The 27,065-nt window shown below is 49.0% G+C and overlaps 1 protein-coding gene across 1 annotated transcript in view; it reads left to right on the top strand.

Moving 5' to 3' along the window:
- Window positions 1-17,634, top strand: part of APC2 (APC regulator of WNT signaling pathway 2) — a 45,648-nt gene extending 28,014 nt beyond the window's left edge. The window contains exons 11-15 of the mRNA XM_069102002.1: window positions 6,970-7,109; window positions 8,226-8,303; window positions 8,976-9,092; window positions 11,078-11,292; window positions 12,059-17,634. Of these exons, the coding sequence (XP_068958103.1) occupies window positions 6,970-7,109; window positions 8,226-8,303; window positions 8,976-9,092; window positions 11,078-11,292; window positions 12,059-17,468 (5,960 nt within the window). The 3' untranslated portion in view covers window positions 17,469-17,634. The remainder of the gene's footprint in view (window positions 1-6,969; window positions 7,110-8,225; window positions 8,304-8,975; window positions 9,093-11,077; window positions 11,293-12,058) is intronic.
- The last annotated feature ends 9,431 nt before the right edge of the window (window positions 17,635-27,065 follow it).

Genomic DNA, 27,065 nt, shown 5'->3' with positions numbered 1-27,065 from the left:
GCTATATCTATCAGTCTGTATAGATAGATATAAACTGTATACATATCTATAGATATGCACATATACATCTATACTATATGTATGCAGGATAAATATAAAGTTAATAAAATGCAAATAGATGCAATGCCATTAGACATAAGGTAGTTTAGGAGGAAGGGAGGGCACTAGCTGGTGGGAGAAGGAGCCAGGAAAGGTTTCCTACGGAAGATGATGCCTAAGCTGCTTCCTGAAGGAGAAGAGGGACTTGGCAAGGCAGAGGTAAGGAGGGAATACATTCCAGGCATGTTGGAATGGCCATTGCGAAGGTACGGACACAGAAGATGGCTGGTGCAGCACCAAGTGCCAGAGAGGGAGTGCCATTCATGACCCTGGAAAGATAGCGTGTGGTCAGATTGTGAAGGGTTTTCAAAGCTGAACAGGCTTCATATTTAATATTTAAGATGCACTAGGAAGCCATTGGAGTTGGCTGAATGAGGAATCACAGAGTTAGGTCTGTATTTGAGGACAATTACTTGGGTGGCAACATGAAGGGTGGACGGGAATGGGAAGAGACTCGAGACCGATGAGGAGATTGTGGCAATAATCAGGGTGAGAGGTGACTGTGTGACTCTGGTGAGGGACTTAATGTCCACCTGCCTCAGTTTCCTCATCCATAAAATGTGGACAATAATAACACCTACCACCCAAGGTTGTTGTGATGAGGTGGCTGGGTGAGGAGGTGTGGTGGAGGTGGGAATGGCAAGATTTGGGGGAGGGAGGAGTCGAGGAGAATGATGAATCTGGGGCACTGGAAGGATGGTGATACCTTTGACAGTAACAGGGAAGCTGGAAGGGGAAAATATAAGAAATTCAGTCTGGAATATGGTGAGTCTAGAGTTGTCTCATCTAGAGGTGTTTAGAGAATGTGATGTGTCCTGAGTACATTCTATTTGAAACGTCCACTAGGCAATTGGTGAACAAATGAGGCTCAGAGAGATGAGGACTGCATATATACACACATACATATATGTACACACATCTATGTGTGTTGTACAGATGATACATTGTATAACTGTATATATGTGTATGGACAACTAGGAGATTCAGTGGATTGAGCACTGGGCTTGGAGTTAGGAAGACCTGAATTCAAATCCAGACGTAGACACTTACTAGCTGTGTGACCCTGGGCTTAACCCTGTTTGCCTCAGTTTCCCCATCTGTAAGATGAACTGGAGAAGGAAATGGCAAACCACTCCAGTAACTTTGCCAAGAAAACCCTAAATGGGGTCACAAAGAGTCAGAAACGACTGAAAAACAACTAAACAACAATATATGTAATTGTATATATAGCACACTGTATAATTATAACCTATAAGTGTTGTGCAGGTATATGTATATGTATATACATGCACATATATGCAACTAGGCGCTACCGTGGCCAGAGCACTGAGCCTGGAGTTAGGAAGACCTGAGTTCAAATCCAGCCTCAGACACTTACTAGCTGTGTGACTCTGGGTGAGACATGTAATGCCTCTGTCTTGGTTTCCTCATCTGTAAAATGTGTAGAAGTGAAGAAGGATGAAGACATGTCCAAAACTGAACTCATTCTCTTTCCCCCCAGGCCAGGGATGGGGACCTGCAGCTTCAAAGCCACCTGTGGTCCTCTGGGTCAGTCAGAAGGGCTGCACTTGAGTACCTAGAGGGCCACATTGTTATAATAACAGCTGCCTCCCAGGGTTGTTATGAGGATAAGTTGAGATAATAATTATAAGGAGCACAGTACCTGACGTCTAGTAAGCTTTATATAAATGGCGGCTCTCATTAGCTATTATGTATACATGCAAATATCTATAAATATAGATACATGTAGATATGGCATTTGCATTGAGTGAAAGTTAAGTCATAGAACCTGATGAGATTACCGAGAGAGAGGAAGCAGAGTTGAGGCTCCTCCTGGACCCCTTTAGCAGTCAGTCTGGTGAAGCACATGGACCCTTCTCGGAATCATGTTTTTAAATGAATGAACTAAAATACGGAGCATTAAAAAGAAAACCAATTATATTAAAATAGGTTTTTTTTTTAAGTTCCTGGACCCCAGATTAAGAAGCCCTGAATTAGAGGGAGAAGTGAAGAGGGATGAAGACATGTCCAAAACGGAACTCATTCTCTTTCCCCCAAAACCTGGGATGGGGAACCTGTGGCCTTGAGGCCACATGTGGCCCTCTAGGTCAGTCAAAAGGGCTGCACTTGAGGACCTAGAAGGCCACATATGGCCCCAAGGCTGTAGGTTCCCTAGCCCCACCCCAAGCTCTATCCTCTTCCTAACTTCCCTATCTCTGCTAAGGATACCGCCATCCTCCCTGGGACCCAGACTCCCAAACTAAGTGTCATCCTCAACTCCTTCATCTCCCTTTCCAATTTTCTGCCAACTCCTGTCAATTTTCCCTTGATAACATCTCTCACATATGCCCCCTTCTCTCCTCTGATACCTTGAGTGGTCCGATGTGGGCCCTCATCACCTCTTGTCCTCGCCTGCTGGTGGCTCTGCCTGTCTCAAGGCTCTCCTCACTCCAGTACATCCTCCACTCAGTTGGCAAAGTGAGTTTCTTGACTATATCACTCCCCTACTCAAACAACTTCACTGGCTCCCTATTGCCTCCAGGATTAAGTATAAAATACTCTAACGTTCAAAGCCCTTCATAACCAAACTCCCACACACCTCTCCAGGATTCTTTCACCTCATATCCCCACCCCCCACATACTCTTTGATCCATTGATGCTGATGCTAACCTCCTTTCTGTTCCTAGAAACAGACACTCCATCTCTCAACTCTGGACATTTTCACTGGCCATTCCCCATGCCTGTAATGCTCTCCTTTCTCATCTTTGCCTCCTGCCTTCCCTGATTTCATCAAGTTTCAGCTAAAATCCCATATTCTCTTGTTAAATCATTTTTCAGTCACGTCCAACTCTCTGTGACCCCTTTGGGGGTTTTCTTGGTAAAGATAATGGAGTGGTTTGCCATTTCCTTCTCCAGCTCATTTAACAGATGAGGAAACAGGCAAACAGGGTGAAGTGACTTGCCCAGGGTCACACAGCTAGGAAGTATCTGAGGTAGGATTCTCCCTTAATTCTAGTGCCTTCTCTCTTTTGATTATCTAGAATTTATCCCATAAGTATATGGCTTGTTTGTACGTAATTGTTTGTGTGGCAGCTCCCCTAATATAACATAACCTTTTTTTTAAATTTCTTTGTTTTCCTTTTTGCACTTAGTATTTTTCCCAATTATATGTAGACAGTTTTCAACATTCATTTTTGTAAAATTTTGAGTTCCAAATTTTTCTCCCTCCTTCCCTTCCCTTTCCCTCCCCAAGACAGCAAGCAATCTGATATAGGTTATAGATGTACAATCCTATTAAACATATTTCCATATTAGTCATGTTGTGAAAGAAGAATCAGAACAAAAGGGGAAAAATATGAGAAAGAAAAAAAAACAAAGTGAAAATCATGTTTCAATCTGCATTTAGACTCCATAGTTTTTTCTCTGGATGAGGATAGCATTTCCATCATGAGTCTTTTGGAATTGTCTTAGATCATTGTATTGCTGAGAAGAGCTAAGTCTATTATAATTGACCATCGCACAATGTTGCTGTTACCGTGTACAATGTTCTCCTGGTTCTGCTAATTTCATTTTGCATCAGTTCATATAAATCTTCCTAGGTCTTTCTGAAATCTTCCTATTAATCATTTCTTATAGAACAATAGTATTCCATTGTAATGTAACCTCCTTGAGAGCAGGGACTTTTACCTTTCTTTGTATTTGAAGCACTTAGTACAGAGCCTGGCACATAGTAGGCACTTAGGAAATGTTTATTGACTGACTGACTAAGACAGAACCTTGAGGCATCTCTGTAGTTAAGGGGTATGATATGAATGCTGAGCTAGCAGAGGAGATGTCAGATGGGTAAGAGGAGGGCCAAGAGTGAGTCGGTTACAAAAACCCAGAGAAGAGGGGGTGGTCAATAATGTCAAACGCAGGAGGATGAGGCCTGAGATAAGGCCAGCCAATCTGGCAATTAAGAAATCACTGTAAGTTTGGAGAACACAGTTTCTGTCAGGTGATGAAATCAGAAGCCAGACTGAGGGCAAAGGGTTGAGGAGTGAGAGGGGAGAAAGGGAAAATGGCACATGTAAACAGTTTTCTCGGGGAGTTTGGCCAAGAATGGGAGGGAAGGCATAGGGGTGGAGAACCTGCAACATTGAGGCCACATGTGGCCAAACTTCACAAGTTTAGATTCCGTCAAAGGGCCATACTTGAGGACCTAGAGGGCCACATGTGGCTTCGAGGCTGCAGATTCCCCACTCCTGATTAGTTTGAGGAGACAGTAGAGTGAAATGAAGGTTTTTTAAAGACGAAGGAGGGGGCAGCTAGATTGCTCAGTGGATAGAGAGCAGGCCCTGGAATCAGGAGGACTTGAGCTGAAATCTGGCCTCAGACACTTGACACTTACTAGCTGTGTGACCCTGGACAAGTCACTTAACACCAATTGCCTGGCCAAAAAAAAATTTAAATAAAGATGAGAGGCTCAGGCAGAAGGAATGAACCATTTGATAGGGAGAATTTGAAGATTAGAGAGACGGGGGTGGGGGGGGGTAATGATTGAGGGGACAGTTTGATAGAGGAGACCAGAAGGGTAGGAGCAAGCCCACTTGTGAAGGCATTGGTCTTAGCAGGCGAAGTCTTTCTTAGATACACCCTAGGGAGATGAAGGAGAGTGTGGGAGACGTCAAGGGGTTATGAAATGAATGGCCTCAGTTTTTTCAGGAAAGTCAAAGCAAGGTCTTCAGCTAGGGCAGGGGTGGGGAGGAGGTATGGAAGGTTTGAGAAGGAAAGATAAGATTTGGAATAGCTTCTGTGTGGAGTGAAATAGAGAAATGTATAAGGAGGAAGAGAAGGATTGCCTCGCTGTGGTGAAGACTCAACTGAGCCTTTCGTACCATGCACTGGGAACATACTCAGTTGGTGTGGCAACAGCTTGTGGGTAGGATCCGAAGAAAGTCTGGAGGGGGGAGGGTTTGGGGCCAAGAGGATGAATCAGTCTTGACATGCTAAGTCTGAGAAGAGGGCAGGGCTTTCGAAGGGGGCTGCCCAGGAGAGAGTGAAGCATGATGCTTTGAACCTGAGCGGGAGCTCGGAGATCATTAAGAGGAGGCTGGACATCAGGATGTGGACAGTTGATTACTGCTCAGCTGCTGGCTGGCTATGTCTCGGTGCCCTTAGACATCCCTTCTGCTCTGGGATTCTGTGAGGGGGAGGAGGAGGGCAGACACATTACAGCTCTGTGAGGTGGGGTTGCTATCAACATACCTGTGAGGGGTGGTGACGGATACTGAGGTGATCTTGGTGAAAAAACATGAGGGGAAACATCTATGGGTATAATTATGTTGATATGTCACTTTATTTTGGCAGAGGGGTGTTAAATGTAAGCATGGGGTCAGTGTTGAAACCTGTAACTATTTCTGCCTCAGCTTTGGACTGATGAAAAATGTAGGAGTTAGGAGCCAGTATGGGTTTCCCTTGAGACAAGATAGTGATGAGAAGGAGGAATTTAGGCTAGGCCAGGCATGCGACGATGGTAGTAGGAGAAACAGAGGGCTGATGTACTACACATCCCAGGGAACAGGGAGTGAAGGCAGAGTAGTACAGTTAGAAACAGGAAAGGTTCCAGTTCTAATTTTTTTTTTTGCTTTTTTTTGGAGGGGGGAAGGCAGGGAAATTAGGGTTAAGTCACTTGCCTAAGGTCACACGGCTTGTTTTATGTTAAGTGTCTGAGGCTGGATTTGAACTCAGGTTCTCCTGACTCCAGGGCTGGTGCTCTATTCACTGTGCCACCTAGCTGCCCCTCCAGTTTTATTATTAACTAACTGTGTGACCTTGTACAAGTTGTTTAAACTAAGTCTCAGTTTCCTGATCTGTGAAATGAGGATAATAATACTTGTACAATGCTACTGAAGTTCTAGGCCCTCAGAGATCTAGGCCAAGCTCTGGTGGACCCTAATAAGAGAGGGTGTATGATGGAATGGGAAGAGCCCTGTACTCAGAGTTGGGAGACCTGAGTTTGAATCTCAGCTCTGATACTTACTGACTTTGTGACCCTGGGCAAGTCCCTTAACCTGAGTTACTTCTATGGAATGGGCTAACACTTGTGCTCCTCACCTCATGGTAGGCTGTGAAGGAAAGTGCTTTGTAACTCTAACAGCACTGTAGAAATGTAAGCTATTATTACTAGCAAGGTCTGGAATAATGAGCCTGGTGGGGCCGCTTATGACCATTGCCTGGGTTTAGCCCAGTTAAGTACATAGAGGCATATCACCAGAGGCTTGGCCAGTGTGGGAGGAAGTTTTTTGGCCACAGCAACTCCTTTGAAGCCTTTTAGGGCACAGAGAGCTTAGGATCTTCACTGCTGGACAGAGGCCTACCACATAAGACCAATGACTGATGGGAGCATGGTTTGGGGGGGATTTTGTTTCTGTTTTTTAAGTAATAAAGATAAAGGAAGGCAGAGACATAATGGGACACTGGAAAGAGCCCTGGGCTAGGACTCATGATGAAATGATGATTAGATGCCTAATCCCCTTTCCCAAGTCACTTTTGTGGGCCTCAGTTTCTGGGAACAATAACCTGTGCATGCCTCAGAAGTCCATTAGACTGTAAGCTTCTTGAGGGCAGGGACTATTTTTTTGTTTCTGTTTGTATCTTCAGCACTTAGCACGGTGCCTGGCCTAGAGCAGGTGCTTAATAAATGTTTATTGATTGATTTTCTGGTGCCTCACCTTAATATGGAGATGACTTGGGCTCTCAGAAGCTGTCAGTAGAGTTCAGTGTATTTTCCTAAGCTCCCATCTAAGGCTGTTCTGAGGAAAGTAGCCCTACCTTGTCATGGGACCTGCCATTCTCCTCACTGAGGCTGTGATGGCTCTTGTCTTGCAGGTGGGCTGCAGGCTGTGGCAGAGTTGCTGCAGGTGGATTATGAGATGCATAAGATGACCAATGACCCTCTGAACCTGGCCCTACGGAGATATGCGGGCATGACCCTCACCAATCTCACCTTCGGCGATGTCGTCAACAAGGTATGTATGTGTGCTGGGCTGGGGGTGGGGGGCGCCTGCCCCTCCTTTGCCTCCTGACCCCCAGCCCGGGGCTCCACGACTGAGAGGAGAGTATAGAAGAAGAATTTGGGAGAGTCTGATGTAGCCATTCCGTCTGCCCCAGCCAAAGGCTAGGGGCACCCCTTGGGACTTCCTCCTGGGTACCACAGGATGGCTTAGCCCTTGTCCCAAAAAGCCAACTAGCTATGCAACTTTGGCCAAGTCTATTCCACTGTCTGAGCCTCAGTTTCCTCATCTGTAAAATAACGGGTCCAGCACAGGGGCCAACCTGAAGCCCTGAGGCCACATGTGGCCCTCTAGGTGCTCAATTGCTTCCCTTTGACTGAATCCAAACTTCACAGAACAAATTCCCTTAATAAAAGGATTTTCTCTGTAAAACTTGGACTCAGTTGCCATTGTGGGGTGGGGGGTAGGAGAGAGATGGGGAGAAAATTTGTAACTCAAAATCTTGTGGAAATGAATGTTGAAAACTAAAAATAAATTTAAAAAAAGTCAAAAGGTTGCGCCTGAGGACATGGAACGAGGTCACAGGTCACACTTGCATGACTTAATGGTCTCTAATGTCTCTATGGCACTTCCAAAATTCCACATGCTATGTTCATTCAGTAAACTGTAAGCTCCCTGTAAGCAGGGACTTCTGTTTCTGTCTTTCTATCCCCAGCACCTAACAGTGCCTAGAACTTAGTAGACTTAAGTGTTTGCTTGCTGAATTGAATCTCTTGCTGAATTCTATGGCCCTTCCCATCTGTGAAGGCAGCCATCACTGTATGATACATGGGTATCTTTCCGTGTCCCCTTTTCTCTGTCACCTGAATTAGTTCTGAACTATCTAGCCTCTATTTTACAGAGAATGAAACTGAGAGGGGAGGTCAAATAGAGGTGAAGGACAGAGCCAGGACTAGACCCTCTTCGGGATTGAGGACCTAGGGTACCCTACCCTTGAGAGCGAGTTAGAATCCCTGGGTGCAGACAGAAGACACATGCCCAAGATAATAGCAGGAGATGCTCTGAGTGTGTTCTTTCTCTTGATGTCTAAGTAAGCCGTGTACTGAGACGCCCTCTTCCTTTCATTGGCAGGCCACACTGTGTGCCCGGCGGGGCTGCATGCAGGCCATTGTGGCCCAGCTGGCCTCCGACAGTGAGGAGCTCCACCAGGTAGGTCAGCTAAATGCTCAGAGAGAGAGCAGGGGATGGGCCCAGAGCCAGAACCCAGCAGAAGGCAAGGGGCAGCCGTGGTTATTGTGGCATGGGATTGGGTGGTGTCTAGGCACACGAGGAGGGTGTGAGCCAGTGCTAGCCCCATCCCCAGCCGTAGGCCTCTTGTGGGCCAGGTTTCCAGTCTCCTTAGCGTCTTGATAACCCTGCTCTGGAGGTGCTGTAGGTTGTCAACGTTCTTCCTTAAATTAGAGAGTGGACGTACTACTGTAAGCTCTTATCAGGGCATCAGCCACCCACTCTCACTTATTCTCTGCACTACTCCCATGCTTGCATTAACTTGTCTGATGGCCAGATTCATATTAAGCTTGCAGTTCACTTAGACCCCCAAGTCTTTTTTTTTAAGTATTCTAAATTTAGGAGCCATCAATAAAAACAAACATTTTAATATGTAAACGAGAATTAATAAAACAACACAAATCTTCAAAATGTATTCTATGTGGTTTTCCTTTAAAAAAGTACAGGCTCCAGGTCTTTTTTAAAACATCTAATTAGCCACATCTCCTTCATCTTGTTTCTGCACCATTCTTTTTTTTTTCCTTTAACACACAAGCCCAGGACTTTATACTTTTCCCTTTTGAATATCTGTCCTTCTCTATCCCTTTCCTCCAGGTGGTGTCCAGCATCCTTCGCAACCTGTCCTGGAGGGCAGATATCAACAGCAAGAAGGTCCTACGGGAGGTGGGCAGTATGACTGGGCTCATGCAGTGTGCGCTTCGAGCCACCAAGGTGAGCCCCAGACCAGCTAGATGGCACAGTGGATGGAGCACTGGGCCTGGAGTTAGGAATATCTGAGTTCAAGTCCCTCTCATCTACACACACACACACCAATAACTATATTATGAGTAGTATATGGTGATTGATAAAATAGTGTGTTTGAATGTCATTTTGTTGATCACAACAGCATCTCTATATATTTGAAAAACTCATACTTTACATATGAAACAAATGAGAAACCAAGTGACCTGAAGGATCCCCATTGTCAAACCAATCCTAAGTGTCTCTGTCCAACCCTCTCTCATTCACTAGAAGATCAAGGTGTTCATTTTTCTCAGTGACCACAGGGTACAAAGACGTAAACAAAGTGCGTGTCTTGGGGGAGGAGGGTCAGCAGGTCGCTGAAGGTTGTCCTGTCCTTGGTCTCTCTATCCTCTCCCCCTCTAATCTCTACACCACTGTCACCCTCTTCTGCAGTCTCAGGGGAGTCTAGCTAGGGCTAGAAGATGTCATAGGTTGGGAGAGGCCTTCCCAGACCCAAGCCTAGAAGGAGCCTCTGAGGCTCTCTCATCCAACTGCCTAGTGATGAGTCTCTATGCACTGAGTAGAGTCCTGTGATCTCTGGATCCGGAATGAGGCCCCCTTCTGCGTGACAGAAGGCTCCATTCCTCTTCCCTGCCCCCCACACCCAGCAGCAGCAGTGCTCTGAGCATCTGTTGAGAAGAACACACGATGACAAAAAACAGCTGTGAGCTCTGGAGTGTTTTCTGAACAGATGCATATTTTATTAAATACAACAGCATCTACTTACATTTGAGAAACAGGAATACTCTGAGATGTGCAAGACGCATGATTCAGTTTGCAGAAGAAATGCAGGCTTATTTATTATACAGTGACAGTGCATGTTTTGTTGGTGCTAATTAAAGGTCCAAAAGAGTGTCTGGCACCCTTGTGGATGAACTTGTGTATATATATACACATACATACACACACATACACCTATATACGCCTCCCCCACCTTGAAATAGATAATACTGGGGCCCCTAGTTGGGGAGTTACTGATCTAGTCAAACTTCCTTGTTTTACAGATGAGGAAACTGAGGCTCAAGGGGAGGGAGGGGGGAAATACTTGCCCAAGGTCACCTAGCTGGTTAGTGCAGAGGGGGACTGGGATGTGGGTCTTGTTCTTCCCCGTCCCCAGCTTCTCCTACTGTATCCCTATGATCTCCTGGTTGCCATCTAATCCTACCATAACACAAACATTTATTAAATACTTTCTATGCTCCAGGTGCTGAGGGATAGTTATAAAGATACTTATTTTTCCTGTATGTACCTTATATGTACATAGTTGTTGACATATTGTGTCCCCTCCCTTCTCCCCCACCATTAAATATGTTTTTTGCCTTTCTTTCTGTCGCTAGCACCCAGCCCAGTGCCTGGCACAGAGTGAGCATTTGATAAATTCCTTGATGATGATGAAGAGGAGGACCACAGGTCTTGCCCTCAAGGAGCTTCTACAATAATCTCTGTCTCTTGGGTGGCTAGGTGGCGCAGTGAGTCAGGCAGACTTGAGTTCAAACCCAGTCTCAGACACTTAACACAAAAAAAAACTAGCCATGTGACCTTGGGCAAATCACTTAAGCCCAATTGCCCCTACTTCCCCCACCAAAAAAAAAAGCAAAGAAAAAAAATCTCTGTCCCTTCTTTCATCCCTGTTTCTGCCATCCTGACCTCTTCTTCCATCCCTATCTCTACAAATCAAACGTTGTCTTGGATTAGAGAAGACATAGTGTTACACACACCAGGAGAGAAGAGCAAGAAAAAGGATAAACAAGAATCCAGGGAAGCAGGGGTTAGGAAGGAGCCAAGAAGTCCTTGGTCCCAGAAGCAGGGAGTTGGTTTGGCTGGGAGCGGATGGATTTGGGTGTGAATGAGCTGGTACAGTCTCAGAGGTAGAAGGTGGCAGCCCCAGATGATTCTCTCCCTCCCCCTCCTAGGAGTCCACATTGAAGAGTGTCCTCAGTGCCCTCTGGAACCTATCAGCCCACAGCACGGAGAATAAAGCTGCCATATGCTTGGTGGATGGAGCCCTGGGCTTCCTGGTCAGCACTCTCACCTATAAGTGTCAGAGTAACTCACTAGCCATCATCGAGAGCGGAGGGGGCATCCTCCGGAACGTGTCCAGCCTCATTGCAACCCGAGAGGACTACAGGTCAGTCAGATCTCTCCCTCGACTCTTATTATCCCCTCTATCCTCTGTGCTGCCTGGCTCCAAAGTTCTAGTACGGTGAGCCACTGCTGGTTTGGAAACCAAGGCTAATATTGCTTACAAACATATTTTATTCTCTTAGGTGAGTTAACCCTTCTCCTGGTTCTGTCTGGTTCCCATTCTGCCTATGTGACATTGTCATAAGAGTCTCTGAGCTGAAAGGGCAGCTAGCCCAACCCACCCCTGGCAGGGTCCCCTCTACCAGAATTCAGGCCTCCACATGGGGATATCCGGCGAAGGGGGTGATCACTACTGATCTGATGCAGACTGTTCTATTTGGGGATGGCTCCAATCACTAATCTGTCTCCCTGGCTCATTGTTCCACGCTCAGGGCCAAGCAGAAAAGGTCACACTCCTCTTGTGCCGACTATTACTACTGCTAGTTCTCATTTAAATAGAGCTTTAAGCTATATAAAGGACTATCCTCACAAAACGCCCTCTTTCCTAAGCCATCCTATGGTCATCATGGTATTTGGAGATAATTCAGTTCAGTCCCCTTATTTAAAGTACCTGAGGCCCTGAGCCCAAAGCCATAACAGGAACCTGGAAAATTCTAACTCTACTGATTCCCCCAATAAATGGGTCTGTGTCATGACTCCAGGAAGAAGGCCTATTTGGAGAGTTCTCCCCAGCCCCTTGTGGACTCCCCACAAGCCTGAAGCCGGGGAGGTGTTTAATGGGGATCCCCTCCCTTATCTCCTCCCTCTAGGCAGGTGCTCCGCGACCACAACTGCCTTCAGACGCTCCTTCAGCACCTGAGGTCCCACAGCCTGACCATCGTGAGTAATGCCTGCGGGACCTTGTGGAACCTGTCAGCTCGGAGTCCCCGCGACCAGGAGCTGCTCTGGGACCTGGGAGCTGTGAGCATGCTCCGAAACCTGATCCACTCCAAGCATAAGATGATAGCGATGGGCAGCGCGGCTGCCCTGCGCAACCTGCTCACCCACCGGCCCCTCAAATACAAGGACACGGCGGCCGTCATCTCCCCGGGCTCCTGCATGCCCAGCCTCTATGTACGCAAGCAGAAGGCCCTGGAGGCCGAGCTGGATGCCAGGCACCTGGCCGAAGCTCTGGACACCATGGAGAAGCAGAGTCTGAAGGGTCAGGTGGCCAAGAAGCCCCCGCTGCGCCACCTGGACAGCCTGGTCAAGGACTACGCCTCCGACTCTGGCTGTTTTGATGATGAGGATGTGCCCGCCCTGGCCCCTGGGGTGGAGGTGGGCAATCCCTCTGTCCTCTCCATGTTCCTCAACAGTTCCTTCCTGCAGGGCCAGGCCTTGCCCCGCATGCCTGCCCCACGCCGAGGCCCTGAAGCAGAGAAGGAGGATGGCAGCAGCGGCAGAGGCAGTATGGATGCCAAGAAGGGGGTGATGGATGGGACGGCGGCAGCCGCCGAGAAGCTGGCCACCAAACTGTCTGTGGCCGTGGCCAAGATCGATAAACTGGTGGAGGACATCTCAGCCCTGCACACCTCCTCTGAGGACAGCTTCAGCCTCAGCTCGGGGGACCATGGGCTGGACTGGCCCTCGGGGCCTGGGGAGGTTCGGGAGGCCAGGGCCCAGTCCTGCTCACCCTGCCGGCTGCCGGAGGCAGGAAGGAGGGAAGGGCTGGGGAGGGCCCACCCGCTCCTCAGGCTGAAGGCAGCTTACACCAGCCTGTCCAATGACAGCTTGAACAGCAGCAGCACCAGTGATGGCTACTGCCCCCGAGAACACATGAAGCCCTCCACAAGGGCCTCATTTGCCGACTATCGAGAGGAGCTTCAGAGGTACCAGCAGCGCCCCAGCCGCCTGGACCTCAAGAACATCATGGCTACCCAGCCTGACAGGAGAGAGCCCCTGTCTCAAGAATCTGCTGCCCTCCAGGGGCCAGAAACCCAGGAGGGGCTGCAGAAGTCATCGATATTCCCTGGGGAGTGGGCCCTGAGGAAGGAGTCAGAGTGGCCCAAAGACAGGGAGGGCAAGCTTGCCACTGACTCCCACGTGCACACCATCAAACTGTCACCCTCCTATCAGCACGTACCTCTGCTGGAGGGGATGGCCAAGGTTGGTGCTGTTCCCTTTCCCAGCAATGGGGGTGCTCCCACATCCAGGAAGCAGGCCTGGCTACCTACAGGGACCCTGAAAAGCACGGAAGGGCTGAGCAAGATCCCCGAGAAGCTGACAGCCCCAGCCCCACCGGCTCCAGCAGCAGAAACAGTACAGAAGTATTCCGTGGAAGACACCCCCATCTGCTTCTCCCGATGTAGCTCCCTCTCCTCCCTCTCCTCAGCTGACCACGGCATGGATGGGAGAAGCCGCAGTGAGGACAATGATCTGGACAGCGACTCTTCCCTGGAGATCCTGGAGGAGCCTGGGCCCGGGGAGGGGGAGGACGATGGGCTAGAGGACTGGAGGCCCCGTGGGACTGCTTCCCTGCCTGTGGCCATCCCCACCCCAGGGGGCGACCAGGCTTTCTTGTCCCAGGCCCAGGGGGATAGGGGTGCCTCCCCTTCTCGACAAGAAGACATGACACCCTCCAGCTCCTCTGAGAATTACATCCAGGAGACTCCCCTGGTCATGAGCCGCTGTAGCTCCGTCAGTTCCCTGGGCAGCTTTGAGAGCCCCTCCATTGCCAGCTCGATCCAGAGCGACCCCTGCAGTGAGATGGCAAGTGGCACCGTGAGCCCCAGCGAGCTTCCCGACAGCCCAGGGCAGACCATGCCCCCCAGCCGGAGCAAGACCCCCCTTCCAGAACGGGAGACCAGCCAGTTCAACCTGCAGTGGGAGAACAATGTCAAGAAGTTCATGGACATCACCGACTTCAAGGAGCGCTTCCAGCTGCCCCCAGACCTTGACAGCACCATCTACTTCACAGTGGAGAAGCCAGACGAGAACTTCTCCTGTGCCTCCAGCCTCAGTGCACTGCCCCTCCACGAGCACTACGTGCAGAAGGATGTGGAGCTCAAGCTCTTGCCCCCTTTCCCTGAGCGCGGAGGAGGACTTCACTTTGCTGGCCATGAGAAGCGGGAGGAGCCAGGGCGGGAGGAGAGGGGGGAAGGGACCCGTGGGGGCCGGCCTCGCCTGGAGACCCACTCTGAGGACGACCTCGAGATCCTGAAGGAATGTATCAGCTCGGCAATGCCCTCTCGATTCCGGAAGGTCAAGACAGCCCTGGTGCCAGGTTTGCCTCCAGGAAAGAAGGGACTGCACGTGCCTGTCTACATGCTGGTGCCTGCACATGCCCACGCTAGCATGGCAGCCAGGACCCCTCGGCCTTCCCGCAGCCCATATAAAGATGAGGATTCCTTCACGGACTCAGCCGAAGGCACGCCAGTCAACTTCTCCAGTGCCACCTCACTCAGTGATGAGACCCTTCAGTATCCATCCAAGGACAGCCAGGGGCAGCGAGCTGAGAGGAGGGAGCCCATCTCACGGCGGGTCACCTCCAGCCATTCTACTCCAACCAAGATGGCAGCTGCCTACAAGCACAGGGCAGGAGGGGCCTGCCTCCCACTATCAAGCAGGGGCACTGAGCCACCCCGAGGCTCTCTCAAGAACCTGCCCAACCTAGAGCTGACCGTTAGCCGGCCCAGGAGTGCCCACTCTGAGAGAGACAGCCATTCCAGGAGGGACAGTGCACATCCAGATGGGGGTCATGGGGACGCTGCCTTCCAGCCTCTATGTCACACGACGCCCACTGAAGAGGCAGTTTACTGTTTCTATGAGAATGATTCCGATGACGCTCCTGAGGCCCCAGCCCGGAAGGTGCCAGCAGGAGCCCGGGCTCCAAAGAAGGAGCATCGGGCAGGCAAGAAAGAAACAGAGCCCAAGCCCAAAGTGGTGCCACCACCTTCAACACGGCCCCGGGCACCCCCCAAGTCCCAGCACAAACTGATCGCAGACGAGACGCCGCCATGCTACTCCTTGAGTTCTTCTGTGAGCTCACTCAGTGACCTGGACCTTTCAGACAGGGACGGTGGGCAGCCACATGGCAAAGGGGGGCCTCCCCACCTGCAGACCCACAAACCTCTACATGTCCAGCCCCCCCCACTGGCTCCTGGTCGGGACAGTTCCCCCAGCTCCCCTAGCCTCAACTCAGATGAAGATCTGCTACAAAGGTGTATTGGCTCAGCCATGCCCAAGAGACAGCGCCACCCAGGCCGGCACCGCAAGGTCGAGCGCAAGCCCAGGCAAGGGGTGCCCAAGGAGCGCAAGGCTGAGTTACGGAGGGAGCTAGGCGAGGAGGCGGGCTCGGACCGAGCCTCAGACCTGGACAGTGTGGAGTGGCAGGCTATTCAAGATGGTGCCAATTCCATTGTGACATGGTTGCACCAGGCGGCGGCAGCAGCAACATCCTTTTCCAGGGAACCCTCATCTGAATCTGACTCTATCCTCTCCTTTGTGTCTGGTCTGTCAGTGGGGTCCACCTTGCAGCTTACCCTTGGAAGGGAGGAACAGAAGCGAAGGGGGAAGGACACTGGAGGAGAGGTGGAAAAGAAGGAACAAAATAAGACTGCTGATGAATGCAAAAAAGGAGGGGAGGCCCGGACCCTCAACCGCCGGATGTCCCGGGGCCCAGAAAAGCCAACCAGTGCCCAGAAACCCGTGTCTAATCTGCCAGCAGTGTTCCGTGGCCGAACAGTCATCTACATGCCCACCCTGCCCAAGGGTACCCCCAAACCTCGATCTCCTCCAAAGAAAACTGTGCCCAAGACTGAGCCCCCTGCCAAAGCCCTCACTCTCAATCAGCAGAGATCCCGGAGCCTCCACCGGCCAGGGAAAATCTCAGAGATGGCTGAGTTGACACTACCCAAGAGGAGCGCCACGCCCCCTGCCCGGATGGCTAAGACCCCCTCCTCAGGCTCTTCCCACACCTCCACCCCATCCCAGCCACCATCCAAGAAGTCCCCGCCCTCTGCCCAGAGAAGCAAGCCAGGGCCAGCAGCTGGGGGTAAAGCAGGCACCAGCAGCCCTCAGGCCAGGGCTCCAGTGAAGGCTCTGCTCTCCAGACAGCACAAAACCCAGAAATCTCCTGTCCGGATTCCATTCATGCAGAAGCCAGTGAGGAAGACATTCCCAGTGAGGAACAACCAGCCTGTCCCAGAGGAGCAGGGTGCTGGAGGAAAGGCAGGGGGGAGACTCAATCTGGTTCGCGTGGCCTCGACACGATCGAGCGGCAGTGAGTCAGACCGCTCTGGCTTCCTGAGACAACTGACCTTCATCAAGGAGTCTTCCAACCTCCTCCTGAGACACCGCTCTGACACCACAGCTCCCCTTTCTCAGAACAACTCCCCACGCAGAAGTCGACCCGGCGTCCCTGCCGTCTTCCTCTGTTCTTCTCGTTGTGAAGAGCTCAAAGCTGCCAAAGCAGGGCCCCAGCCCAGTCCCAGAGCCTCTCCAGGGGAGCGCCTGCCCCGCCGGACCAGCTCAGAGAGTCCTTCCCGCTTACCTGTCAAGATAGCTGCGCCCCCACCCGAGCCATTCAAACGCTATTCCTCATCCCCCCACATCAATGTCGTCAAGAGGTCTGGCAGTCCAGCCCCCACCCCTCCACAAGAGGCAGAGGCTGGGGCTGGGAGGAGAAGGAGTGATGGAGAGGCTAAGCCTCTCCCCCAAATAAGTGCAGGGGAAGGCCGCGAAGCACAGTCAACAGCCACCAAGGGCACGTGGCGGAGAATTCGGGACGAAGACATACCCCACATTCTGAAGAGCACGCTCCCCTCCACCGCCCTGCCTCTTGTTGGCACAGTCCAGGAGGATAGTCCAGGTCCCCAGAGGAAGACCAGTGATGCTGTGGTCCAGACAGAAGACTTCTCAGCCTCTAAAACCAACTCCAGCACCTCACCAACCCTGGAGAACAGGGAGCCACCCAAGAATGCAGTTAGTGTCCCAGTCAGCAGTGTGCAAGCCCCCTTCCTTGGCAGTGATGTGGACGGGCTGAGCTCCAAGATGGCTGCTGCCATCTCCTTCACCCACGAGGGGCTGACGGCCCCAGCAGGAGGCTTCCCCTCTAGCCGCCATAGCTCTCCCAGCCGGGCTGCCCGAGTTACCCCCTTCAATTACGTCCCCAGTCCCATGGTGGTGCCAGCTACGACCGACAAAGCTGTGGAGAAAACTGTCAGCCTCCAAGGTGAATAGGGCCTTATCTGGCCTTTCTCCACCTTTCCCCATCTCTACCCCTCCAATCCTAGCCTGCTTAGGCCTCCCTACACTAAGACCCTCACAGCAGCAAGCTGCACCCTTGTGGAAGATGCCCATGTACAAAGAACTAAGTTTAAGAAGCTGCTTTCTTATTTCATACTCAGCCAAGTACAAGAGAAAATTAGCTTTCAAAGATCAGTGGCTCAAACCTGGGGATGGAGACTGGCTAAGGGTCCACTAACCAGTAAGTCTCAGAACTAGAACTGCTGGTCTCTTGTCTGCTGAGGGTTTCCTCTTTCCTCTATGTCTCTGGTCACAGCCCTGTTGCCAGAAAACTTTTCTTCCTGGAAGGTGGAAATAATGGATGACTGCTTTTTTTACCCACAAAGCCTAGTGCACTGTGGGGAAGAGTCCAAAGCTGGATATGGGAGGGCTCCCCTTCTCCAAAATATGGTGATGTAATTAGGGGCTCTCCCTCCACCATGAGGAGAGAGACTTTCCTTGGGAAGGAATAGATGGTAGCAGTAGGCACGGGAGATGGGACAGAGAAAAAGAGATTAATGCTTTGGAACATAGGAAAGAATAACAGGAGAAAGGCAGTTGGAGGAGATGCCCCAAGGGCCCCAGAGCCCAGGGGTGAGAGAGGTCTCTTTGAGGAAAGCCTAGAAAGCTGGAGGCAGGGAGCATGCTGAATGATTGTCTTCACCAGCATGCTGCCCTCTGGCACATCAGCAGCTCTGGGCCCCAAACAAAACAAGACCCCTGGCTGGGACTGCTGCCTCCCTGTGCCCAAGTGAAAAGCCACCTTCTAGCCAAGCCTTAATGCAGATCTCTCTGCTGCATGCTTTATCTTGTATACCCAGCACTAATAACCAGTTATAAACATCATATAGATGAATTACAGCTTGTCAACACCATGGGAAGCCCAGGAAGGAGACTTCCAGACAGGGGGAAGCCCTGGGGAGGGCCGGAGAGGGAACAGGCATAGAACCCACCAGATGCAGAAGAGCTGTTGGTGGCAGGGCCAAATGCCTGTAATTAATGCCACCCAGTAATTCAGTAATGACTAATTTGCTGAGTTTTGTCTATGTTATGTAAACCAGCTTGGGGATGGGGCTGAGAGGGATCTGAGAGAATGAGAGAACTGTACCTTATTTAATAGGGAGGTGAGAGGGTTACCCCAGAAGCCCAGGGCTGACACTGATACCACTCCCTTAATACCCCTAGATAGGCCTGACCGATGAGAACCAAAGGGGGTGAGAGGATAGGAAAGAAGACAGATGTGTATTACTTTGTAACTGGCTTTGATATCTTTTTCCCCGGGCAGCTGCTATTAGAACAAGAAACTCTGCGTGGCTCTTCCCTCTCCCTTAGCTAATGTGGGCTCACCTCCAGAGTCATGAGGTGACTCTGACATAGGTCCCTGTCCCTGGCAGGAAGTCAACTTGAAGAACCCAGAGTAAAGCCGATTATGCTTTTAGCAGGTGGATGGCACTATGATTGGGACAGAATTTGAAGGCAGTGGGGACAGGCTTACATTGAGCCATCCATAATCTCTCGCCTAGTCCTCAGCATGGCCTGTTGCTGAGAAGCTAGCAGGTAGAGGAAGATCCATCTGTGGCTAAAAAACTAGCAGGACGGTCATTCGTCACACGCTAACTGGTGAACCAACCAGTCACTGGGCCCTCTCAGACACTGAGCCACAGAAGGGACCAAAGAATACAGATATGGACAGTGGAAAAAGGAGAAACAGAGAGGAGAGGCCCAAACAGGGATTGTTAAGTGAGGGTCTGGTGAGCTGCTTCAAGAGCAAGCTCTTTCTGTTGTCAAACTGCACTTTAAAAGGATGTAGAGAGCAGAGCCAACAGCTTGTATGTAATAGTTTGGGGGATGTGGGGGGGGGTATGGAACCATCTGTTTGGTTTTTTTTTTTAATGACTTTTTGTGAAAAATGAAAAATTGCAGGAATCTCCCAGCAGGTTGCTTTAGGGGAGGAGGTAATATTTCCTACGAAGTGAAATTTGAGTTTCACAGATCGGGGGGAGATAAACTGACTCCTAGACTTTGGTCAAGCCAAGACTCTGGGAAGAATGTCCTTGATAAGGTCAAATAACTGATTGGTTTCTGTTTGGCCCTGAAGGGCAGATCTAACAGACATGTGGAAGGTACAAAGGGTACGATTTTGAGTTCTGTGCACAAGGAAGCATTTCCTAACATTTAGAACTGTCCAGAAGTGAAGTGACCTTAAGTGGTGGGGTTTCTCATCACTGGAATTCTTCAAGAAGAGGTTGGATGACCACCTATCAAGGAAGTAATAGAGGAGATTCCTTTTTAAGCTATGGGTTAGACTATATCAAGTCTGAAGTCCTTTGTAGCTGAAATTCTGTGAACGGATGTGAAGGGTCAAACAATTAGCAAGACTACTGAGGGAGTAATCTCCCCGTGTGGCTAGCTTCAGTTTGCTACTGGGCTGAGGGTTCAGGGTAGAGAGAGAAGAAATCAGTATCAGAGGTACCAACCTATACTGTGCCATATGACGGATGTGAGGAGGGTCAGATGCAGGAGAGGGAAGAAGGCAGAGAATGAAAGTGACAGAAGACATTTGGCTGATTTTGCTAACTGAACTGTGGCTTTGTGTGGTGGTGACTCACCCACTAGGAACTGGACTGAGGCCACGACTTATTCCCTACAGAAGCCATGGAACAGCTAACAATCAATCAGTGAACCCTGGCCTACGTTAACCAGGGGATGACTGAATTCTTCTTGAGCCAGAGTGTACCACATTTGTCCCTCTCTCTGTCTCCCTCCTCCTTGGCTTTGAAAAAGATTGATCTGTCTGCTCATTGTGTATTCCAGAGGTAGGGCTGGTAGAAGAGACACCTTCAGATAATTCAGTCTAGATCCCTGTTGGAAGGACAATGTGTCCTTAGCAACTCAAGTTTAGTCTAGGAACGAGTGTTTCCAGTCAAAGTTATTTCCATTGGGAAGAGCCAGTAACCTCTTTCCCAGTGGAATCCTGGGTTCCAGAAACAGCTTATCTTTGCAAAACTGTTTTCCAGCTGTTTTTGCAAAGAACCACTCCTCCTGGAGTGCGGTGTAGATTCAATCTGTGTGAAACCTAGGGCAAGTCCTTTCCTGCCTCCTAGTTTCAATAAGGTTTGGACTAGATGATTTCTAAGGTGCCTTCTAGCTTGAATGTATTCTGATTCCAGGAAGAAAATAATACATTGAGCAAGCAGATCGATAAGCATTAGGCAAGTAGTAGAGCATATGGATTCAATTCATTCTATTAACCCTGATCCTCTGGGGGAAGGGAAACGTCTCCCACTGGACTTGACTGGTAACAGGTCCTTATTTGCCAAGTCTACAAAAGGAAAGTTTAAATTCTGAAGCCTTTTTCTTGCTGACACCTCTTTAGTCATCCTATAGGCAGGCCACTCAGCCAAATTCATTCTTAGCCACCATTCCAAGAGACCATAGGACTCTTAGGACAAGAGACCATAGCAAAATCAATTGCTGGGAGCCTCGGGACTGTACTTTAAAAACCATCTCCCAGCCTGGAGCTAATCATATTTGAGGGTTGCATCTCCCACATCTCATATGGAGAATTGAATCAATGTTCTCTTTTGCCAGGAAGGCTCTTACTAAGGGAGGAGCCAACTCTAAAAGGCTGTAATAGACTCAGGGTTGACCCAATTCACATGGATTTGTGGGATAGTTCCCACTGGAGATCCCCCCCCCCGCCCATGCCAATATGGTAAGGAGATGTGACATGTGTATCTGCAACCTACATGTGGAATTGGAACTAAAACACAAGGAGTGATTTTACCCTCATTTTTCTTTCACACAACACAGAATGCTTCAGCCTCACAGGAGTAAGAGGAGGGGATATTTCCACAGGGATCCTCCAAGCCTGGCCCCTGAAATTAGGGGCTGTTCTCCAAAGATGCTTCCAGTTCTTTGTCTCCATTTTAACAGAAAGAATATGGCAAAGTGACAGACTTGTTCCCCATTCAGCAAAGACAAGACAGCTGGGTATCCTGTCCTACCCAATCAGTAGCCTGAGATTAAAGCAAATATAATGGAGAGAGGATGCCTGGTTTTAGTGAATGTTAGAGCTAATGTTCAGCTGGCCATTAGACACTCACCTGTTATTGAATGTAATATTCAAATATAAGATGTATTCGATGGTGAAAATATGTCTTGGAAAGTTTGCAGACTGAAAAAGGTGGAGAGATGCTGTTAGACTGTTACTAGTCTAACAGGCAAACTCTAGATGGGAAAGAGAAGGTGCATCAGGTGCTCAAAGCGGGCAGTGAACCCAACCCACAACATTTTGTCCTCCCAGGAAAGACAAGCCGAGGTTCTGGAGGAGGGGCCTCAGTGCAGAGGTCAGAGCTGTGCCCATTCTGCCGCCTTGCACCCAACTCACTGGGTGATCTGGGCAGGCTGCTTCACCGCTCTGTGCCTGTTCCCACCCACCCCGTTAAATGGGGAGGACCTCTGCCAGATCTACCTCCTGAGGGAGTGAAGATGGGCCGATCTGGTGGAGTGTTGGGAGAGCTACACAAGGATGGTGTCATTCCTTAGCGTAACTGGTGCTACACTGCAGGGCGTGCATTTGGTTCGAACTCTTCTGAGCAAAGGCTTAGGAACCTTCTGCTTCCCGTTGTTTGTGCTAACTTGTCCCAGGAGCTGCACCAAAGCCAGTCAGGACACAGTCCCTCCCTTCCTGGCCTCGGGGGCTTGGTGACCAACCTGAAACTCCAGGCACTCACGGAAACCATCAAGGGTGAATCCAGACAATTCAACATATTTTTGGAGGGAGCGTGCTGATATGAAAGAGTAGACACTGCTCCCTCACTGAGGTCAGAGGGAAATCACTTCCCAGTCTCTGTGTTCGATCAACACTTTATGTGACAGAGTCAGGTGCCAAAAAGGGGGCTGAAGCTTTGAGAGTATCTGCACGGCCCAGCCTCCCCAAGCTAGCTGCCTGTTCCACTCAGCCCCAGGACTTCACCAACTAGTGCCAGGGTCAGCTGCCTCCCCTCCTTCACCCTGTCCTTTCACACCATATCAGCTTTGTTCACAAATCCTCCAGCCAGAGTGGGGACGGGGAGAGCAGGAGGTGTCACAGACATACTGTGGTTTCCTGGGGTAGAGAAGGGGGGCAGTTTGTGGTAACTGAACAATTGATATCCATATACCTGTCAACTAGGGCCAGAGGAACCAAATTGTCATATACCAAACGCAGCTATCACTTAAAGCCTTTATCCCATCATAGGGACGCTATCTGTACCACTCAGCTGTTAACCTGGTTTGCTCCTTTATGCTCTCAGTGTGAGAGTGGATATGTGTGTGTTCCTGCTTAAGCGCTGCCATCACCAAGGGATTTGAACTGGGGACTCAGAGGGGCAGGAATCCTCCATCATCAGAAGCAATCAAATCCATCGGACAAGTCTTCACCAAAGTTCAACACTTCTATGATCCTCCCCCTCTGTACTCTGCTGTTGGTGGAGTGACCAACCCAAAGAGGATGAACTTAACCTTTGGGAGAAATGACCCCTGGGGTGGCCAAGCTGGAGGCCTAACATCAGCCTGCTATTTCATCAGCTACTCAGGAGCTGGTGTGCTATGGCTGACAGTACTGTCTGATCAGCAAAGTTTAAAGAAAAGACCATCTCACTGGATCTATTCCCAGCAGGGTACTAGATTTAAGGCAATACACATATATCTTCCTGAAGCAACAGGAGCAGACACCATTACCTCACACCTCTACTCTGTCGCCATGTCCATTCAATATGTACCAGCCCAGTTTTTCACCACAGACCCTAGTTCTGTTCTTATCCAGTTTGTGTGATAATTCCTTTCAGCCCCTAGAAGGAAGCTGCCTTTGCCCCTCTTATTCAACTGGTTTCCAGCCCACCCTCTCCAGTCTACTCACTACCTGCCCCCCCTCAACTCCCTACCATCTGCACTGAGGGTCATTCTACTGGGACTCTGGACAGTATTAAAATGAAGTATGTAAATATTTAATGTCTTCCCCCCTCCCCCCCCCACCTTTTTCCACTAAAATAAAACAGCCATTTGTCTGGTTGAAAGGTGAGACAGGAAGATCAGGCAATTGACTTGTAGGGCACCTTTAGCATCTTCACTTAATAAACTAAGCTGTTGAATTGCCTTCTGGGACTGGACCAGGTTTTATTTTTTTCTTTCCATTTGGGAGGGTGAATCTCAACTCTTGGGAAAATTGGTGGAATCTATAATAAAGGGTGAGATCATTGAACACATGCAACCATAACTCTATCCTCTAGGGGGAAATTGGACTTATTCTACTAGAGGGGAAAGATCAATTGAGTGGACAAAGGGGAAACCAAATGACGTCATTCAGATAGCAGAGTACAGCAGAAAAGACTACTGGATTTGAAATCAGGGGAACTTCAATTGGCTTCCAGCTGACACCTTCCACCTGTACAGCCTTGGCCAAGTCCCCTGAGGTATTTGGACCCCACTTTAGAAGTCACTACACCTGTCTCTACGTAGGTCCCCAATCAGAAAAGGTTCCAACAAATTCAGAGATTCATAATGGTTTTAAAAGGGGTGGGATGATCATTCAACAAATATTTGTCTATTCTATGGGACATAAAAGGTATTATATTACATACATTTCTGAAGTTAAGGCTATGGCACCAACCACTTCCTTCCATATCCCAGACCACAGAAGCCCTCTCTGCCAGACTGAACCTGGTCCTACAACTCCTTGGAGGATAAAAAGCTGGTGGTCATAGGGCTTAAAACTGGAAGTCTTTTAAAACCAACTGGGGAAAGCTGCTAGTCACAGAAAGCAGGAATTCTGATACCTTTTAGGAAAAGTCAAGAATATACATTGTACAAAGCCTAACTGCTGTAGAAAACCTCTTCCACTAGAAATAAAAGATCTTAGAGCTGAAAGGGTAACCCTAGGAAGGAAATACACATTCATTAAGTGCCTACTACGTGCCAGGCACTGCACTAAGCACATTACAAATATCTCATTTACTCTTCTTCCATAATCCTGGGAGGAAGGTGCCAGCCTCAGGGCTCTCCCCACTCGGATCCATCCTCCACTCAGCCAGTGATTCCCTGTTGCCTCCAGGATCACACACAAAATGCACCGTTTGGCCCCCTCCCACCCTCTCAGTCTTTGGCTTTACTCCAGACACTCTCTCCAGTGCAGCAACTCTGGCCCCTGGCCCCACAAAGGAGACACTGCATCTCTTGGCTGCGGGCATTTTCTCTGGGTCCCCCATGTGGGGAACCCTTTCCCCCTCTGTTCCAACAACTGACCTCCCTGGCCTTCCTTCAAATCCCAACTAAAACCCCACCATATACAGGAAGCCTTTCCAGACCTCTCTCAATTCTGTTAGTTACTATTTATCCCGAACACATGCTGTCTCCCTCATTAGACTACGATCTCCTTGAGGGCAGGGACTGTCTTTTGCCTCTTTTTGTATCCTCAGCACTTAGCACAGTCCCTAACAAATAGTGGGTACTTACTAAACATTTATCTCTTGCTTATTATCCCCATTTTACAGTTGAGGAAACTGAGACAAATGGGGGTTGATTTGCCCAGGATCACACAGCTATGGTCTGGGGGCAGATGTAAATTCCGGTCTTCCTTGCCCTAGGTTCAGTGCTCTATTCACTCTGCCACCTAACCCTGCTCCCCCATTTTATCAAGGGAATTGTGGCCCACAGAGGTTAAATGGTTAGCTTAAGAATTTGGACACAGGTCTTCTGAAGCAGCTACTTGAAGCAGTGGATAGGCAGTGGGCCTGGAAGACCTGAGTTTAAATCCAGCCTCAGGCACTTATTAGCTGTGTGACCCTCAACAAGTCAATTAACTTCTACTTGCCTCAATTTCCCCAACTGTAAAATGGGGATCATAATAGTGCCTATCTCAAGGTACTTGTGAAGATCAAATGAGATCATCTTTGTAAAGTGCCTGACATACCGTAGGTGCTTAATAAATGCTTGCTCCCTTCCCAATCCAACCTCTTCACTATACCAGCTCACCCATTCCCCATCACACGGTCTCTGCTATCTCCCTGTACCTTTCCATCTCTCCATCCCTTACCCCTGGTAGATGTTCTCCTCATTTATTGTTATACTCCTCCAGAAAGCCTTCCTTGAGCCTCCAATTCCTTCCCTCAGGCTGGAAATAATCTTGACCCCTCTCATCTTGGCCCTTCATACTCCTCAGGAGTTTAGCAAGGCATCAGAGCTTGCTGGAAAGAGGGTAGGACTAGGATTGAGAAGAGCCGTAATCAAGTCCTGGCTTAGCCACTCCCTACCTGGGTGATCATGAACAAATCACACACTCTCTAGAAGCCTCAGTTCTCTCATCTGTAAAATGAAAATAATATGCCATTTTTCTCACAGGGTTATGACAAGCCATTTTGTAAACCTTAACTCACTATAAAGCATCAGTTATGCCTGGGCTTATCAATACCCCTACAAAACCAGTTTCATTTATCATTTATTTAATTCCCTCCATTCCCATGACAGTAAACAACATGCTTAACCAAATGTTTGTCGAATGACTATCAAATAAAAAATACTGCTTTGCACTAGAGAGGAGAAGTCACTCTTCCCCTCCTGGCCCAACAAGATTCAGAGCACTTCTTTTCACTTGTTAATTCACAGGTCAATTCATCTCAGGCTCCTAAGGGACCACAGTTTCAGGCAAAGCATTCATCTGAACTGAATTAATTCTGTTTCAAAGAAACAACTAAGAAGTCCTAGTTACAAAGAAAAGGGTTTTTATTCATGTGCAGCTCAGAGAGTTCTAAATGATAAGCATCAAATGGCCCTGGGGCTCTGGATCACCTCTTCACAAGCCATTTTATTATCATTTATTTTCAAGAAGATGAAAGGGAATTTTCAGATGTACCCTACAAAAAAAGGGCAAGATCAAGAAAGATAGATGGTGAGTTTTTAACTATTCTTGGGCCCTAAGGTGATATCTGAGAGAAATTTCTGATGTTTTAACTGTTAAAGCTGATCCCAAATTCCAGCTGCTGCCTTCCAGGAGAAGTGAACTACAGGCTACATTCCAGATTTCCAAAGAGGGTAAAAAGCATTCATTGGATCTGAAATCAGAAACTTGCTGTTAAAGTCCAGCTCTAACAATTGCCAGTTGTTACCACAAGCAAGTCACTTAACCTCACTTGGCCTCATTTTTCCTGCTCTATAGAATGGGGACAAAAATAACTAACTAGTTACCTCAGAACTGATTTGAGAAAAGCACTTTTTGGGAAGAGTGCATTGCACACAGCAGGCATTTTAAAAATGTTTACCGAATCAATGCCTTGTTGAATAGGTGCTGAGGTGCTGTTGTGTATATCAAGATGGCAGAACTTGGAGCCATAGGTCTGAATCAATCCTAGTTCTCATCTGTAGTATGGAGGCTAAAAGAAGTGACTTCTATGCTATCTCCCCCTTCTAGATCTATGATCCTCTAAGCTGAATGTCTAAGCATTAAGTACTGATTGGGGGCAGTTACTGAAAACAAGAGACTCAGAGTCAACTCTTGGTACAAGTTACAACCCCTCC

This window comes from Petaurus breviceps, unplaced genomic scaffold, assembly GCF_028583685.1.
Source record: "Petaurus breviceps papuanus isolate PSGF00001 unplaced genomic scaffold, PetGlider_PUasm1.0 523, whole genome shotgun sequence".
Lineage (NCBI taxonomy): Eukaryota > Metazoa > Chordata > Mammalia > Diprotodontia > Petauridae > Petaurus > Petaurus breviceps.
This window is presented reverse-complemented; position numbering and strand designations above follow the sequence as displayed.